This window comes from Prionailurus bengalensis, chromosome B4 (assembly GCF_016509475.1).
Source record: "Prionailurus bengalensis isolate Pbe53 chromosome B4, Fcat_Pben_1.1_paternal_pri, whole genome shotgun sequence".
Lineage (NCBI taxonomy): Eukaryota > Metazoa > Chordata > Mammalia > Carnivora > Felidae > Prionailurus > Prionailurus bengalensis.
The window spans coordinates 79,604,538-79,621,163 of record NC_057358.1 but is presented as its reverse complement, the minus strand read 5'-3'; the positions used below and the strand labels follow the sequence as shown (position 1 = coordinate 79,621,163).

The 16,626-nt window shown below is 47.3% G+C and overlaps 2 protein-coding genes across 7 annotated transcripts in view; both read left to right on the top strand.

Annotated features, from left to right (window-relative positions):
• ATF7 (activating transcription factor 7) overlaps positions 1-11,268 on the top strand; it is an 86,204-nt gene extending 74,936 nt beyond the window's left edge. For 5 of the 6 annotated variants that reach the window (XM_043564074.1, XM_043564075.1, XM_043564076.1 and 2 more), the window contains 3 exons: positions 279-476; positions 1,705-1,813; positions 5,682-10,860. In XM_043564074.1, coding sequence (XP_043420009.1) covers positions 279-476; positions 1,705-1,813; positions 5,682-5,899 — 525 coding nt within the window. In that variant the 3' untranslated portion in view covers positions 5,900-10,860. Of the gene's footprint in view, positions 1-278; positions 477-1,704; positions 1,814-5,681; positions 10,861-10,975 lie in introns of those variants that run through there. The other variant, XM_043564078.1, reaches the window with a different exon arrangement.
• A 3,196-nt stretch (positions 11,269-14,464) lies between these two features.
• Positions 14,465-16,554, top strand: NPFF (neuropeptide FF-amide peptide precursor). The gene is made up of 3 exons (XM_043564120.1): positions 14,465-15,887; positions 16,088-16,209; positions 16,323-16,554. Exons 1-3 carry the CDS (start codon positions 15,561-15,563, stop codon positions 16,438-16,440), a joined length of 567 nt encoding a protein of 188 aa, XP_043420055.1. The 5' UTR covers positions 14,465-15,560; the 3' UTR covers positions 16,441-16,554.
• The last annotated feature ends 72 nt before the right edge of the window (positions 16,555-16,626 follow it).

The window sequence follows — 16,626 nt, the reverse complement described above, 5'->3', positions numbered from 1 at the left end:
TTTCATCTTGGCTGTCTCAGAAATAATTAGTTTCCACCTGAGCTGTGGTTTGTCTAGGTATGGGGCTGAGAAGACTGGAAGGAAATGGGAGGCAGAGTGCGGAACTGCTGCAGAAGAGAAGCTCAGGGGCATGGCAGTGAGACTCAACGCTGATTGCAGAGACTAGTGCATCCCTTTACCAGATCTTTACCAGAGCTTACTAACTTCCTGACATCAGGTCTACTTTGAAAAGAGTTGACGTTCCCTTCAAGTAACTCCTCTTCCTTCCTGGGCACCAGGTCTCACCAGCCCAGCCCACTCCTAGCACCGGAGGGCGTCGGCGACGCACCGTGGATGAAGATCCTGATGAGCGGCGGCAGCGTTTTCTGGAACGCAACCGGGCTGCAGCCTCCCGCTGCCGTCAAAAACGGAAGCTCTGGGTGTCCTCCCTAGAGAAGAAGGCAGAGGAACTCACTTCTCAGAACATTCAGCTGAGTGTGAGTGGGTCCTGAATGATTATTGGGATTGATGAATCTGGGAAAGTGGGATTGAATCAGAAAAAAGTGAAACAGTATCATAAAAGATGATGATTCTTCAGATTAGGACAGATCCAGAAGATGTGCCAGGAAGTGCAGAAAGAAGCTCTTAACCGTCAAAATTAAAATACCTTCCCCAGGGACTAGAAAAGACATTTAACCATCTACTCCCAGACCTGCTGCTGGAGTCTGAATCAACCATAGACCCATTTGGATAAAGAGAATTGGATTAATTGCCCCAGGGTACTCTTTTAGGTCATCAGTAGAAACTGACTGGGGTTGTGGAACACCCAAAGGGAAATGTATTTGCCCCAGATAATGCAGCTTAATAAAAGAAAGAAAAAGCCACACAAGCACAAATAGAAAAATTATAATCCAGATATTTTCTTGAATATTACTATTCTTTCTTTTGATTACTTACTAATTAAAAGATTTCAATACAAAGGTAGTGTACGAATGTATTTATATATATATATATATATATATATATATATAACATGTATACACACATGCACGCACAAAGATACAGAACAAAACCAAAGTTCCTCTTCAGTATTATTTTTTCCTGTAGATAAGTTTGGTGTGCCCATACCAGACATTTATGTATTTCTAAGTATTTTTTCATTTATATTTTTTGTGGGGTGGTCAGGGAGGGACTGTGTGTTTGTCTTAACTTAAATGGGATAATGGTATCTCCTGGAGAACTGGCCATGTCTACAGAGGATCTACTTCATTTTTTTAAATAGCCGTATAGTAGTGTATTCTATAGTGTGGTTATATTATAAAGTATGGATATTTATAGTATCTCTAATTTTTTTTTTGCCAGAACAGCAATGCTGGAGTAAACATTGCATGCTTTTGAGTAGGTAGTTCTGTTAAATAGATTCCTGGAAGTAGGCTTTCTTAGTCAAAGGACATATGCATTATTAATTTTGGTTTGATTATATCTATCCTAAATAGGAGTAATGTTTCTATTATAAATCCCTACTTTTTACTGTAAGCAGCTCCTGCCGTCGAATTCATGACTGTACTGGCCCTGAGCTGTCTGAAGCCTTGCTGGATCAGGAGTCTCCCAGACTCAGGGGAGAAAATCCAGGCAGCATTCTGTCCTTACTGTGGGGACAGCTGCTGGGGGCTCAAGGGTAGAGGATGAATTTTCTTGATACCTTTATCTTCCCTCCCTCTTTAGAATGAAGTCACGTTACTACGCAATGAGGTGGCTCAGTTGAAACAGCTACTGTTAGCTCATAAAGACTGCCCAGTCACTGCACTACAGAAAAAGACCCAAGGCTATTTAGGTGAGTGACTCACAACCAAAGCAAGGTTGGTCAGTCAGTAAACTGCATGTGCTGCGTATCTGAACTGTTTATAATTTTGTAAACCCATTCTGAATGTTCTGGGGGATCCAGACTAATAAGTGAACAAACAGCCTTTCTGGAACAACCAGTCCTACAAAATAACTTTTTTCTGAACCATATAGAGTTATCATAGTTGGAGATAAAGGGTAGCACTATTGATTGGGTGCCTCCTTTGTTTTGTTTTTTTTTTTTTTCAACGTTTATTTATTTTTGGGACAGAGAGAGACAGAGCATGAACGGGGGAAGGGCAGAGAGAGAGGGAGACACAGAATCAGAAACAGGCTCCAGGCTCTGAGCCATCAGCCCAGAGCCCAACGCGGGGCTCAAACTCACAGACCGCAAGATCGTGACCTGGCTGAAGTCGGACGCTTAACCGACTGCGCCACCCAGGCGCCCCAATGATTGGGTGCCTCCTTTGTGTTAGGCACTCTACCATCTGCCCAGTTCTCTCAGGAAATGGATCTTGCCCCCATTTATACATTAGAAGACCGAACTCAGAATAGTCATGTACCTGAGGTTACACAGTTGGGGAAGTGGCAGAGGCAAGATTCACATCTAGCTCTTTCTTATGTCAAAGACACTATCTGGGCCTCAAGAGAATATAAACAGCAGATGATGCATTGGCATTTGTTAAGCATTGTGATATGGGGGTATATTTTATCTTCCTAATGATGGGCTGATGGTGGTTTGAGTTTGTAACCTATGTGCACACATAAAACAGTGCTAGAAAGAGACGGTCATAGCGTCGTGCTCAGGACAAGCGCAGTCCTGAGATTAAAATTACTGTGAATACTTTGCTCATGGACAGTGAAAGCAAATAAATCTCCTTTGCAAATTTAACAAATTCATAGAAATTTTGGCTGTCAACTTTTGATATATTGAATTATTTTTCCACTAACTGTCTTTATTATTTCAGAGATGTGTTCCCATAGAAAAAGAGTAACCACATCACTCATTTTAAGCGTCTCTATTTAAATTTTAATTTTAATATGTACTTCAGGATACACTCATTCATTAAGCAGATACTGATTGAGCCTCTTCTGTGCCAGGCACTGTTTTATATGCTGAGGATATAATAGGAAACCAAATATTAGATTAAAATCCCTACCCTTGAGGGGCTTATATTTTAGTAGGCGAGACAGACAACAAGCGAGATAAATAGGTACAATATATGGTATGTTAGGTAAGAGTAAATACTTGGAAGAAAAAATAAAACAGGAAGAGGAATATGAAATGTTGGCAGCAGGGTTGCAATTTTAGATGAGGTGGCTTTTGAATAAAGACACTTAAGGAAGTGAGGGAGGGGTGCCTGGGTGGCTCAGTCGGTTGAGCGTCCGACTTCGGCTGAGGTCATGATCTCGCAGTTGACGAGTTTGAGCCCCGCATCGGACTCTGCTGACAGCTCAGAGGCTGGAGCCTGCTTTAGATTCTGTCTTCCTGTCTCTCTGCCCCTCCCCCACTCTCTCTCTCTCTCTCTCTCTCTCTCTCTCTCTCTCTCTCTCAAAAATAAATAAACATTTAAAAAATTTATATAAAAAAAAAAGGAAGTGAGGGAGCTGGCTATGCATTTGTATAAGGGCAAAAAGTACTGCCAACAGGAGGGATCGCAGTTGCAAAGACCCAAAGTAGGAGCATCAGGAAGGCCAGTGTGGCTAAATTGGAGAGAGTGGGGGGTGGAGAGTAGTTGGAGATGAAGTAGGGGAGCTTAATGGGAACAGTTCTGCATAGAGCCTCCTTGGTTGTAGTGAGGACCTTAGCCTTTACTCTCTGTTGGGGACCATCCAAGGGTTTTTAGAAGAGGCGTGACATGACTGATCCGATCTGTTTGAACAGGATCACTCTGTTGGAGTGTGCAGGAGCGCACGGGCAGGAGCGGGCAGTCCATTTAGGAGGCTGTTGCAGTCCTATGAGCAAGAGATGACCAAGCCTTGGACCAGGACGGTGGTAGTGAAAGTGGGGAGAAGAGGGTGAACTCAGGGTGTGTTCTGGAGTTAGAGCGACAGAGTTTGATTATGGGCCAGATGGAGTGGTGTATTTGTGAAAAGAATCAAAAATTGCACCAAAAGTTTTCGCCTGGGCAGCTGCCAGAATGAAGCTGCCATGAATTGGAAGTAGAGGGAAGTATAGAAAGAAATGGATTAGGAGCGTATCTGGAGCTCAGATTTGGACAAGCTGAGCTTAAGAAGCTGACTAGGCTTGCGGATGGAGGTGTCAAGTGGAAGCTGGTTATGTGGTCCTGCAGTTCAGAGGAAAGGCTGAAGATATAACTTGGGGAGTCAGCAGCATGTAGTTAGCTTTTAAAGCCACAAAACCGGATGAAATGTTCCTGTTACCAAAAGAGCACAGACAGAGAGAGAAAAGTAGTTGCAGGACTGAGCCCTGGGGTACTTCCAACATTTAGAGGTCAGAGAAAGGAGAAGAAACCCACAGATGAAGCAGAATGAGCCACCAAGAAGGCGGGAGGAAAATGAGCTGAGTAGTGGGTGTGGTGTTCTGGAAACTATAATAAGAAAATGGTTCAACAAGTTCATTGATCAACTATTTCAGATCCTCTTTGATGGGGTAAGGAAGGCAAGGACTGAGTATTCATCAGTATGAAAAATATATATACAGTAAGTTTTCTACTCAATCCTTGCAAGAACTTTTAAGAGGTAGTTGAGCCATTAAACTACTTATTTCCAAAACTGTATTTAGTTCCTGCTGTGTGGTGTAGACACCGTGGTAGGTATTTAACAAAGGATAAATGACACACTGTCTCCGCCTCTGAGAAACTCAGAGTTATGAGGAGATAAACATGTCAACATGTGAATAAGGTAAGTGCAGCTAACCGAGTCACACGGCCCCTAGAGTGGGAGCTTCCTGAGGACAGGCCTCCTGGTTTATTCATTATATACCCCAGTGCTGGCACACAGGATGCTTGGTAAAAATGATGAATCGATGGAATAGATGAATGTGCGCTCTGAAAGCCCAAGCGATGAAATAGTTAATTTCATGAGTGCAACAAAGAAGGCTCCACAGAGGGGGTTATAGTTGAATCCTGAAAGAAGACTCAGACAATGAAAAATACAACCAACTCTTACTAGTTTGCCCATATTTATTGCATACATCTCTGTTTAAGCAGCCATAGAGGTTATGTGACATTTAGTAAAACTCGACTGAAGAACAACATGGAGTCACCTCTGTGTGCAGCTCAGCTCTGTGTTTATCGTCACTTTAGGTGACGTGGCATAGCTCATAATACGTGTTTGAAGTCATTAATGCCTAGCTAATTGATAGTCAGGAGGGTCCAACAGGCCTCTTTGTAGTTTGTTGTATTAACTGAACCTTGGCCCAGGACTGGTCATAACGTCATCTGAGTGCAGCTTGATATTTATCAGGCTCACCTGTGGTGCAACTGGTTACTAAAGGAACATAAAAAATAATGGAACAATTAAATTCTTGTGGGAATTAATCAGGATAGCTAAAACAAGCGATCTATTTTAAAGCACCTTTAAAGACATGGATAAAGGAAGAGTGTTCCAATAGGGGTAACCTAGAAGCCAGATGGTGTAATTAACATGTTGAGGTGTCTGCTTTACTAGGATAGGTAGATTAATGTGGGCCTAGTTCTTGCTGCCCATCTCACAACTTCCCATTTCCTAGCCCCTCCATGGCTTAGCAGCCAAGATTCTGGGAAGCTTCCTCCCGAAATGATGGGCTTCCTTTTCTTTTGGACTCCTTTAGAACTGTGGCACAAGGTAGTCCTGCTTGTTTGTCCATGTTGTTTTGTAACCACTTGCTCTCTGCTCTTTGCCTTCCTCCCTGGCAGAAAGCCCCAAGGAAAGCTCAGAGCCCACGGGTTCTCCAGCCCCTGTGATTCAACACAGCTCAGCAACAGCCCCCAGCAATGGCCTCAGTGTTCGCTCTGCAGCTGAAGCTGTGGCCACCTCGGTTCTCACTCAGATGGCCAGCCAAAGGACAGAACTGAGCATGCCGATACAGTCGCATGTGATCATGACCCCACAGTCCCAGTCTGCGGGCAGATGATGCCTCCCCTGGTGGAGAGGTCCCTAGCCAGAGCTCGCCCACCCGAGAACCAAGAGAGATGTCATCTTATCCCCTCCATCTGCCTTGGACGTGGCGGTATGAGGGAAAGATTGTGTGTTGTGAGTAACGGACAGATGTGGGGCTTTTCTCTTCAGCCACATGGTCGTGTACATTGACACCTGTACTAGGAGCCTCCCAGCCCCAGAGCCACATAGATCATCCCCTAAGGGGGCAGTTTCTGATGTACCTACAGCCAAAGGCCTTTCCAGATGGTCCGAACAATCACCCCAGCCTGTGCATGTGTACCTGTCTCTTAACACTAACCCTTGGCACTTCTAGGTTTTGGGTTTCTCAGTTGCCTCTCTTCCCATGAAGCCATGGCTTCCTGTTCCTTAGCAGCATGCCACCTCCTGCTAGGTAGAGGGAGGCTAGTGTTGATGGCAGGTCACCCGCTGGCCCGCCTCAGCTACCCCATAGGCTCAGGACTTTGTCTCCCATTAGCTGCTTATTGTATCCCCTTTTCCCCTTCCTGAAGTCTAGTTAAAACATTCACTTATGGTGAATGTAGTTACCTTTGATACATGAATTAGCAGTATTTTCCAGCTCTTCCATAAACTTTAGTCCTTCTCCCTACCTGCCACCAAAAAAACAAAACAAACAAACAAAAAAAACACTCAAAAACAAAAACAAAGCAAAAAGAAACAAACCCCAAGAATTCTAATCCTTTTTCAACTATTTCTAGAGCTATTTGGGTACCTCATTTTTTGTGTCTTGAGTTTTCCCGGTCTCCAGGTGGGGCCTTTTCCACCTCCCACTAAGCCTTGGCAAGATCATCTTGTGTGGCCTTATTAGCTCTTGCTTGTTAGTGAAAAGGGAAAGTGCCCCGAGTGTGACTGATTCCCTGCCTCCCCAGTCCACCCTCCTGCAGTTATCATTAGGGCAGGCAGGAACAGTATAGTTTAAAGCTCATTCTATCAGGTTACTAAATTGAGTCTTTATGTTTTACAAGAGTTTACTGGCCAAAGCACACATATTCCATTTGGTCGTCTGTCCGCTCCTGTATCTCCCTCTTTGTCCCCGTCTGTGTCCTGCCTCTGTCTCGCTTCTTCCGATGCAGCCTCCTGGAACTTGATGCCCCCTAGATGCAATGCATCCCCAAAGGCCCAGCCCCAGGACTCTGAGACATCAGAGCCAGGGTCCTGAGTGGGTTTTCTCGAGGGTCAGGTAACATGGGGAGAGGCAAGAGAGAGAAGGTGCAGTACTGATCTCAGCAGAACAGCCCTGCTTGGGGAAGGTCTGGCCTGCCCGGGGAAATTGGTGACTATTGCTCTCAGCCATTCTTACTTTGAGGCGTTAGGTTGCAGGGGGAGAAATTCATCCCTCTTGTCCCTCTTTCTTCCCCATTAAGACTTCTGATCTTCCTTTGGCTCTGAACTATGCAATTTCTACCAGGGCCACAGGAAGTGATCCAAAGCCAGAGGCCTGTGGATAGATAGGTCAGCTTTAATAGCCTGTCAGTATGAATCCCTTCCAATTATCCCAGAGCCACCTTCTGCCATCTGCCCAAGCCAAGAATGCCCTTTTCTCCCTCTCTCCTACCTCCATCTTAAACATACATGCAAAATAACTGCCAGCTTCCTTCCTTAGTTTGTTTCCCAGAATTGGCTGTCATGGGGGAATGAGGAAATCTAAGCTACGAGATTCCCGTCTTCCCAAAGTGCTGTACTGGTGAGCCATTCAGGTGACTTGTTCTGCTGCGTTTGTTTTTCTTTTCCCCTCCTGCTTTTCAGAACCAGTGCTGAACACGACACACCTGGTAAAGAGAAGGAAGAGAAAACACAGTTTTCTCATCCTCTACCACCCGGGACCCAACAGGAACAGCCCCCGAGGTGACTCAGACTAGCAAATGGCCTGGCAGATGGTCGGGATACAAGTCCCCACCTCCAGGGACTGCACTTGCCTTCCACAGTTCACAGCCATAACTTGTACTCAGGACTTTTCCTTTTGATGGCTGCTCCCTGGGACTTTCTTCTGCTTTAGTTGTGTTTCATTTTTTATCATCTTGATTTCCCACCAGCAGCCTTGCCCTAAAGCTTGACTGAGTTTATGGCTCCTAAGGAGCCTTCACAAGACCCTGGACTATTTTTCTTCCCCCTTCATTCTAGTGTTTTTCAAGTTAAGAATCCGTTTGTCACTGCATACGTGCCCTGCCTCACTGTTTGGCTGTGGAGGAAGTTTGAGTCGTACCCGTCTGTCCCCATGTAGGACAGCTAGTTTATTTAGAGGGTCTCTTAGTCCCCATGTCTCCTTCCCTCGAGCCCTTACCTCATTGTCATCGGTGGGAAGTTCTTATTGGGGCCTAAATGAGGGGATTGCCAGAACCTTACTGGTGAAGCAGTAGGAAGGGACAGGACAGAACCCTCCAGATAGCTCTTTAGCTGGTCCTTGGCCTCACTGAGAAAGCAGGGCAGTTGGTTATCCTGAGACTCTCTCATAGTTAAGGGGAATGTCACTGATACTCACTTGTTATTGCTGCCAGCCGTGTGGCCACTCTCCCTTGGCCTTTGCTTTCCAGACTCATCTGGACCAGAACCAAGCGTCATGGAGGGCATCACTTCTCCCTTCTTAATGACCGTGGCCTTTCTAGGGGCCCAAGGGAGGATACTTTGTGAGAGGAGCTGAGAGTGTGGATGCCTTGGGACTCTAAGCAAACATAAGATTCAGGCCTCCCACCTCATTCCGGAGACACAGCTGATAGATAACCAAGGCCATAGAGAAAGGTACCAGACCAGGTCTTCAGGTCTGCAGACTTTTGCCCTATTCCTTTAAAAGAAGGCTTGCTCAGAGTTGCAAAGCCTGAGAAAACTTCCCTCACTGCTAGAGAGGGAGAAAGTAGGCCCTCCTTTACTTGCTCTTCCCCTGTTGGTTGTACACCCCAAATCTGGCTTCCTTCAGCCTCCACTCCTCTCCATGGTCCTAAGCACTAGACCCTCTACTCTTGGTAGTGGTAAATAGGAGACGACCTAACCTCACTCACCTTGCTGCCTTCCCTACGCCTGTTCTGCCATTCTTAACTCTTTTTCTGATTCACTGCCCTCCAGCACTACCCATCCTGGTTGACGGGGTACTTAACCATAACCATGCCCTGTCTACAGCCTGAACCACCAAGCAGACACCAAAATACTCCTCCTCTGGTTTCTAAGGCTCCCCTGCTCCACACTGAGAGGCTCCTTTAAAGGTGCTAGCCCTGCGACAGCCCCCTTCCCCTGAGAGTCCCCCCTTTCTTTCATGACTTCCTTGCCATCCCCAAATCATTATTTTTCATTAATATTGTACATTGTATACACAGGAAGGAAATGTATTCTTTTTTTTTTTTAATTTCATAACCAGTCCGTTTAGAATCCAGTCCTCCTAGTTATATCACATATGCCTTTGTTGATAGTGCTCTTTCCGCTTTCTTTAGACTTTTGTTTGACAGGGGTGGAGGGGGGAATGGGACAGGTGAGGACCCCAAGGCAGATTAGAGGATTCCCCCATCCTGCTTCAGCCCCCCACAACTTTAATCATCCCCCTCACTGTAGAAACCTGATTTCTCTCTGTGTTCGCATACATGCATGTACACACAGACATAAATCCCCACCCACTCACCTCAGAGTGGTGACCCAGCAGGAATGAGCGTTAAGTGGCTACTGGCCACTATTCCCACCCCATTACCAGTTCATCTGTCTCTCCTTGGGGTAAAGTCCTACCCCCAGAATGAGAAAAGGCTGGGGAGAATAAGGCAGGCTAAGGCAGCTGTGTCCTTTGTAGATGCAGGTTTGTATTGTAGCTGCCAGGGTTTATTTTATTTTTTTAATGGGGGGCTGGTAGCACAGAGCTATCATCAACATTAGCTACTGGTGGGTGATGGTTTAGCTGTAAGAAATGGCTATGAGCACTAGTTTCATTGACCTTCCCTTAGGGTGGTGGTTCTCAGGATGTGGTCCAGGCTCAGTAGCAGCAGCAGCACCAGTATCTGGGAGCTTGTTAGAAATGCCCATTTGGGCCCCACCACAGACCTATTGAATGGGAAACTGAACTGGGCTGGGCTCTAACAAGCACTCCACGTGATTCTAACGCACACTAAAGTGTGAGAACCATTGCCTTAGGGGCAAGCTGGAAAATCCTTGTAGGGTGTCAGGGATATTTTAAGTACCATCCTCTGCCTTAGCACTAACACATTTTTCCACTTCCTCCAGTACCTCCCTCCACCCCCATTAAAACAACAACCACGTCATTCATCTCAAAATCTAGGTTTGAGTTCCTTCTACTTCTTCCTAAAACCTGTCCTGCCTTGGTCTGGACAGGAATTGTCGCATATTCCCTTGCAAACTGGTCACTCCACAGTCTTTGTTACGGGAAGGATGGGCTGGAGCTCTAGCTGTCCTGTAACACACACACACACACACACACACACACACACACACACCCCTTTCCAGCAGGGAGATGAGCCTCCAGCCCCAACAGTGGAGGCTGCAGCCTCCTGACATTGTGTCTGTTGAAAGAAAGTGGTGTGTATCTATGGTTATATCTCTGTTCATCTGTGTACCTTTGACATGTAGCAGCCCCTCTCCGTCCCGTCAAGGAGCTCGACTCTGGGTCTGGGTCTCCCCAGTCCCCAGTGGCGGACTTTGACAGGTGGGAGGATGCAGTGCTACGGGCTGTTCTGTTACAAAACCGTCTTCTCCCTTTCCCTGCCACCCGACTCGGCATGATCCCTGTGAGCAGGCTCTCACGATCTCCCAGGACGGGGCTGAGACAGAGGCTTCACTCTGTTCTCCCTAACCGTGCCTTCTTCCATCCCCCGCCCCTTACCACCCAGCAGTTCTCCCCCCAGCCATGCCTTCTCCTGCTCCCCCTTGCCCTGACATATATTGTGCCTTATTTATGCTGCAAATATAACATTAAACTATCAAAGAGAACCACTGTTATGTCTAATGCTTCGGTACTCTGATCTACAAGTCTCATTGGCCACTATTCTCTGGGAACTCCTTGGGCTTTCATGTCTGTGCTTTTCCTCACTCTCCCGTTTTTTAGGACAGAAGGAGCAGGGATTCTTATCCCTCCTTTTGATGCAGGGAAGACACAGCCTAGAGAAGGTAGGTGGTTTATATCAATTACATAAAGACAAAAGAAGGCATAGAGACAGGGGCTCACATCTGTGCACTGCCACGGGCACAAGGGCCTCCACATTATGGGAGCCTTCGCTGTAGAACTTGTGTGCTTTATGTGGATGGGGAATGGTCGGGTGTCTGAAGGCAAGTGGCCTCTTATCTTTCAGTGTTTTTCCCCACCTTCCTCCCAACAATAAAAAACAAAAGCAAGCCCTACTCTCAGAAAGTTTCCAGCATGACTAGGGGAGTGCACACACAAACACACACACAGGAGTTAAAGATGTGGGGAAGAGGTCGATCTGGAAGTGAGGGGTGTAGCTTATTTAAAAGCAGGTAAGAGTTCACAAGAAAAACAGATAATGGCCAGGAACTGGCAAGGGGCAGGGCAGTCACTAGTAATTGCTCATGTTTGTGTATCCTTAGATAATTAGCACAAATGAGGAAGAGGGAGCCAGGCTACAGAACTTGACCAGGAGATAGCAGGTGCCTCTGAGGGCTTCCAGGTAGAAGAGAAGTGACTTAGAAGCTGTTTGTGGTTGGTGTTTGGTATAACTGATGCAAGTAGGAAGCCTGAGTCTCTGCAGGAGAGTGGGAAAGGCAGTGGTGGTCTTCACTGTGTTGTGCTCGGGAGCGCATGGGTTTCCAGAGAAGGTGAGAAAATAAGTTGCTGAAATCCAAATACCAAAGCTACCAAGATCGTGAGGCTTTGGAAGACCTGGGACTGAAGGGAGGGCACTTTCCCAAGTTGGGAGAATTAACCCATCCCAGCTGCAGGCGTATCTTGTTCTGTTGCACTTTGCAGAGGGTGGGGATTTTTTGTTTTGTTTTTTACAAATTGAAGGTACAGGATCCCAGTGAAGGAAGTACGTGCAGATGTGGGGGAGATAGTAGCAGAGAACTAGACTTAGAAGTGGAGCCTGAAGATGGGACTGCATTGGTGTAACCCCATGATCCAAGCTGAACAGAGGAGCTGCTGCTTACAGAGGAGCACAGAAAGTAGTTTCTTGAGACAGATTCTCCTGGTGAAGGCGCTGTCAAGACTAGGAATGACAAAGGATTTAGAATATTACAGGGCGGATCTCTGTAGCACGGCCGGTTAGCTCGTCCGGCTGTTAACCCAAAGGTTGACGGTTTGAGCCTACCCAAGGATGTGATATTTGTGGTAGGATGTTACAGGGGTATCTGGCTGGAGTACCGGTTGGTGGAGCAGGTGACTCTTGATCTCGGGATTATGAGTTCGAGCCCCATGTTAGGTGTAAAGATTACTTAAAATTAAAATCTTCAAAAAAAAAAAAAGATTATGAGAATATTACGGAAACATAGTTGATAAAGCAGTGGTTGAATTTGAGAGGTTTGACTCTAATTTTAAAAATTCTGTGGGTAAAGTGCTATCAAAGAGCATCACACACTACTGAGAAATCATTCATGGAAGGAAGAGCTAATCGATGTGGCAAACTTCATTGTCTTATTTTAAGAAATTGCCATGCCACAGCCACCCCCACCCTTTAGCAGTCACCAACCTGATCAGTCAGCAGTGATCACCATCAAGGCCAGGTCCTCTACCAGCAAAAAGATTACAGCTTGCAGGGGGCCTAGCTGGCTCAGTAGGTGCAGCATTGGCTCTTGATCTCAGGGTCCCTGAGTCTCAGGACTCAGGGTCCTGAGTTCAAGCCCCACGTTGGGTGTAGAGCTTACTTAAGGAAAAAAAAAATTACCATTTGCTAAAAAGCTCAGATTATTGTTAGCATTTTTTAGCAATATCTTAACTTTGTTTTAAGTTTTACTTATTTATTTTAAGAGAGAATCCCAAGTAGGCTCCACGCTGTCAGCACAGAGCCGGAGGCAGAGCTAGATCTCATGAACTCTGAGATCATGACCTGAGCCGAAATCAAGAGTCAGATGCTTGACCAACTGAGCCACACTGGTGCCCCAGGAATATTTTAAATTTAAGGTATGGACATGATTTTTTTAGACATTTGCACACTTAATAGACGATAGCATAGTGTAAACATAACTTTTACAGGCACTGGGAAACAAAAATTCATTTGATTTGCCTCATTGCGATACTTTATTGCAGTGGTCTGGATCTGAACCAGCAATATGTCTGTTCGTACCAAAGAAGATAGCTATCTCCATTCTGGACATAGGAAGTTAGCTAGATCTGACCTTTTCTGAATTGAGCCTCAGCTCAGATCCACTTGTAATTGATGATCAGAGACACCAGGAGAATCAGGGTAGCAAACACTTATTGGCTGCTCTGTGCTGGGTGTAACACTAGATGCGTTGCATTCATTAAGTCATTTTCTGTTCACAACAACCCCTTGGTAATGCCTCATTTAAGATGAACTGAGGTTTAGGTTGACATTTGCTCAAGGCCCACGGTGATGTGCACGTGCTGGCATTACAATGGCTCTGTCTGACCCCAGAGCCACTCTGCAGTGGTTCACACACCCTCACAACGCTGCCCCTCTGGACTTCTGTCAGATAAGAACAGACAGAGGCCTTGATGTGGTATAGGATCATTTCCCACAGAAAAACCACCTGCTCGTGGACTGGATACTCCTCCCGTCTAAGAAGCGGTGACATTCCAAGATGTGATGATGATGAGTGTCAGGTTCTGTGCTTGGGACTGACTGAGACCAAGCTTACAGAGGGAGGCCGCATTAATAGAAACCTAGTATCTCGAACATGCAGATCAAAACCTGCTCTATTCTACCTATCCAAAGTTATAGATTGGTTGCTAGATGGCTTGCTAAAAGAGGGAGGTCCCCTTAACAAAAAATAGAGTGGAAGAATCAAATACGTGAAAGGCTTGCACACATGAAAGATGTGCAACAGTATGTGACTTAGTGGGGCACACTGAGACCCCTGGTGGAGGCCACAGGAGACGGAAGCCAGCATGGCACATGGATAAGTCTGCCCCACCACTGTCTCAGGAGATGGAAAATTCACTGGGACTCTGTGCAAGGATCACCACTGCTAACGTTTTGAGGACACTTGCTCTGTGCCAGATCCTGTGCCAAATGGATTACAAAAAGTATCTCAAATAATGCTCACCCTGGAAGGTAGTTTCTTTTATGTCTTAAAAATTTTTAATTTTTTTTTCAATATTTATTTTGAGAGAGAAAGAGAGAGAAAGCACGAGCTGGGGAGGGGCAGAGAGAGAGGGAGACACAGAATCCAAAACAGGCTCCAGGCTCTGAGCTGTCAGCACAGAGCCCGATGTGGGGCTTGAACTCACAAACTGAGATCATGACCTGAGCCAAAGTCAGATGTTCAACCGACTGAGCCACCCAGGTGCCCCATTTTTTTTAATGTTTATTTATTTTTGAGAGAAAGAGTGTGAGTGGGGGAGGGGCAGAGAGAGAGAGGGAGACACAGACTCCGAAGCAGGCCCCAGGCTCCAAGCTGTCAGCACAAAGCCCCACCTGGGACTTGAACTCATGGACCACGAGATCATAACCTGAGCCAAAGTCAGACGCTTAACCAACTCAACCACCCAGGCACCCTTCGAAAGTAGTTCCTTTTAACGTTGCCATGTTTTTCGGTGAGGAGACTGTGGGTTTTGAGAGATGGCTTGCCCAAGACTGATCCACAGACTCTTTACTTCATGGCACCTCTCCAGCACAGGCTAGAGAGCCACACGGGGCGGGGACAGGGGAAGTTGAGGAAGGGATTCTAGGATCAGAAGGGAAACTCTATCAGATGACTTTGAAGGACCCCCTTCCTGAGAGCGACTGATTTTTTCCTAAGGCAGAATTCCTGTCACCTGCTCCAACAGGTCAGAGCCAGGCAGAGGCTGGGGTGACTAGTAGGAGGTGAACAGAGCCATATTCCAACCCCAGTTTCCTGCCCCTGCCTTTCTGTGACTCTTTAGAATCAGGCTTAGGAACCTCCATTCTCCGCCCCCCCCCCCCCCCCCTTCAAAGAGCAGAAAAAGGAAATGACCAGACTTGACAGTGCGGAGCTGTGGCCACAGGGTGGCAGCAGTGCCTCACTGCAGAGGATGGCTCCAGAAGCCCAGGTGAGGTGGGTCCTAAGCAGCGCTCTCTAGTGTGAAGACAGATCAGTCTGCAGAGATTTGAAGCAATCCCCACTGTGTGGGCTCTGAAACCTTGTAGTCTCCTTCTGTATCCCACTTTTCTGTCCACAAGCAAATCTCAGAATAGTGATCCCATTTTCAACTCTCCCAAGAGCCATGTAGGCAAGGGTGTGAATGGTCTGGATGACCCCAGCTGCAGCCACAGTCACAGCAAGGATCAGGCTCCATCATTCTGGCTAATTCTAACCCTGGCTCTTAGTTCCTCCCTCTGTCCGGGACATAATGCCTAGCCCTTCTTTAGAAGACTTCCTCTATGCTTTTATTCTCTAAGGAAGGAAAGAGGAGGTGATCAATTGGCGCTCTCCAACCTATTGAGAAATCGGGGGTTCTTGAAGTCCCCCCAGGGCCTGGCTCTGACAACACATCTGCAATTAATGATGCTTCTTGAGCTCTGGAGACAGGATTTATGCATCTAATAAAGTCTCTAACTCCAGGCTTAGGGGTTGGGGGCCGGAGGCTGGGAGCAGGAAGTCCCGGGGGTGCCATGGGAGGGGGTCCCAGGCGGCTCCTAATGGAGCCGTGCATTTCCATTGACTGCTCTAGATCCCCCCTCAGGCTGCTGTGGGGTGGGGGCCGGAGCACAGCAGGTATAAGAGGCGGGTATAGCCGCAGGAGGGCAGATGGCAGGATGGATTCCAGGCGGGCAGCGGTGCTGCTGCTGGTGCTGCTGCTAACAGACTGGGGCTGTGCTGAAGGACCAGGGGGCCAAGACGAAGGACGGCAGATCTTTGTGGTAAGTTACCACCCCCTCTCCATGTCACCATTTTTCTGTCTCAGCGGGAGGCTTGAGCTCCAAGTTCAGATACTCGGGCTGCCAGTGTCTTCACTGGGTCCTCATATCTGAGGAAATGGCTCCTCAGCTTCCCTTTGCCTGGTGACCTAAACGTCCAAGGCCTTTGCCCATCTTCCTTCCCCGATGGCCCTGTACCACAGGAGGAAGACAGCAGGCCCCGCCCGCTGCAGGAGGCCCAGACCCCTGGGTCATTCCTGCACTCCCTGCTCCAGGCCATGCAGAGACCCGGCCGAAGCTCAGCCTTTCGGTTTCAGCCCCAGAGGTGAGTCTGAGAGGGACACTGGGCAAGGCAGGGGCCAGAGGGACAGGAAAGGGGCAGGGGGCGATCTGGGAGGGGCTGAAAGGACCTACAGCTGAGGATGGATCTCTTCTAAGGTTTGGCAGAAACACCCGGGGCTCCTGGAGCAGCAAGCAGTTGGGTCCCCGAGCCGGGGAGGAGCTCAGTGCCCCGTTCTGGAGCCTGGCTGCCCCTCAGCGCTTTGGGAAGAAGTGACACATCATCCCTTGATATGTTTGCGTGCAAGGCTCACAACTGAAAGTGCCGCATCTCCCTTGCCCCCCCCCCACTCCCCCCCCACCCCGCAAATAAAGCTGTCCAGCTTCTGAATCCACGTGTCTGCCTGTATGAGACTTCAAAGGGCTGGGGGAGAGCCCTGGGACCAGAACCACGGCCCCCTCC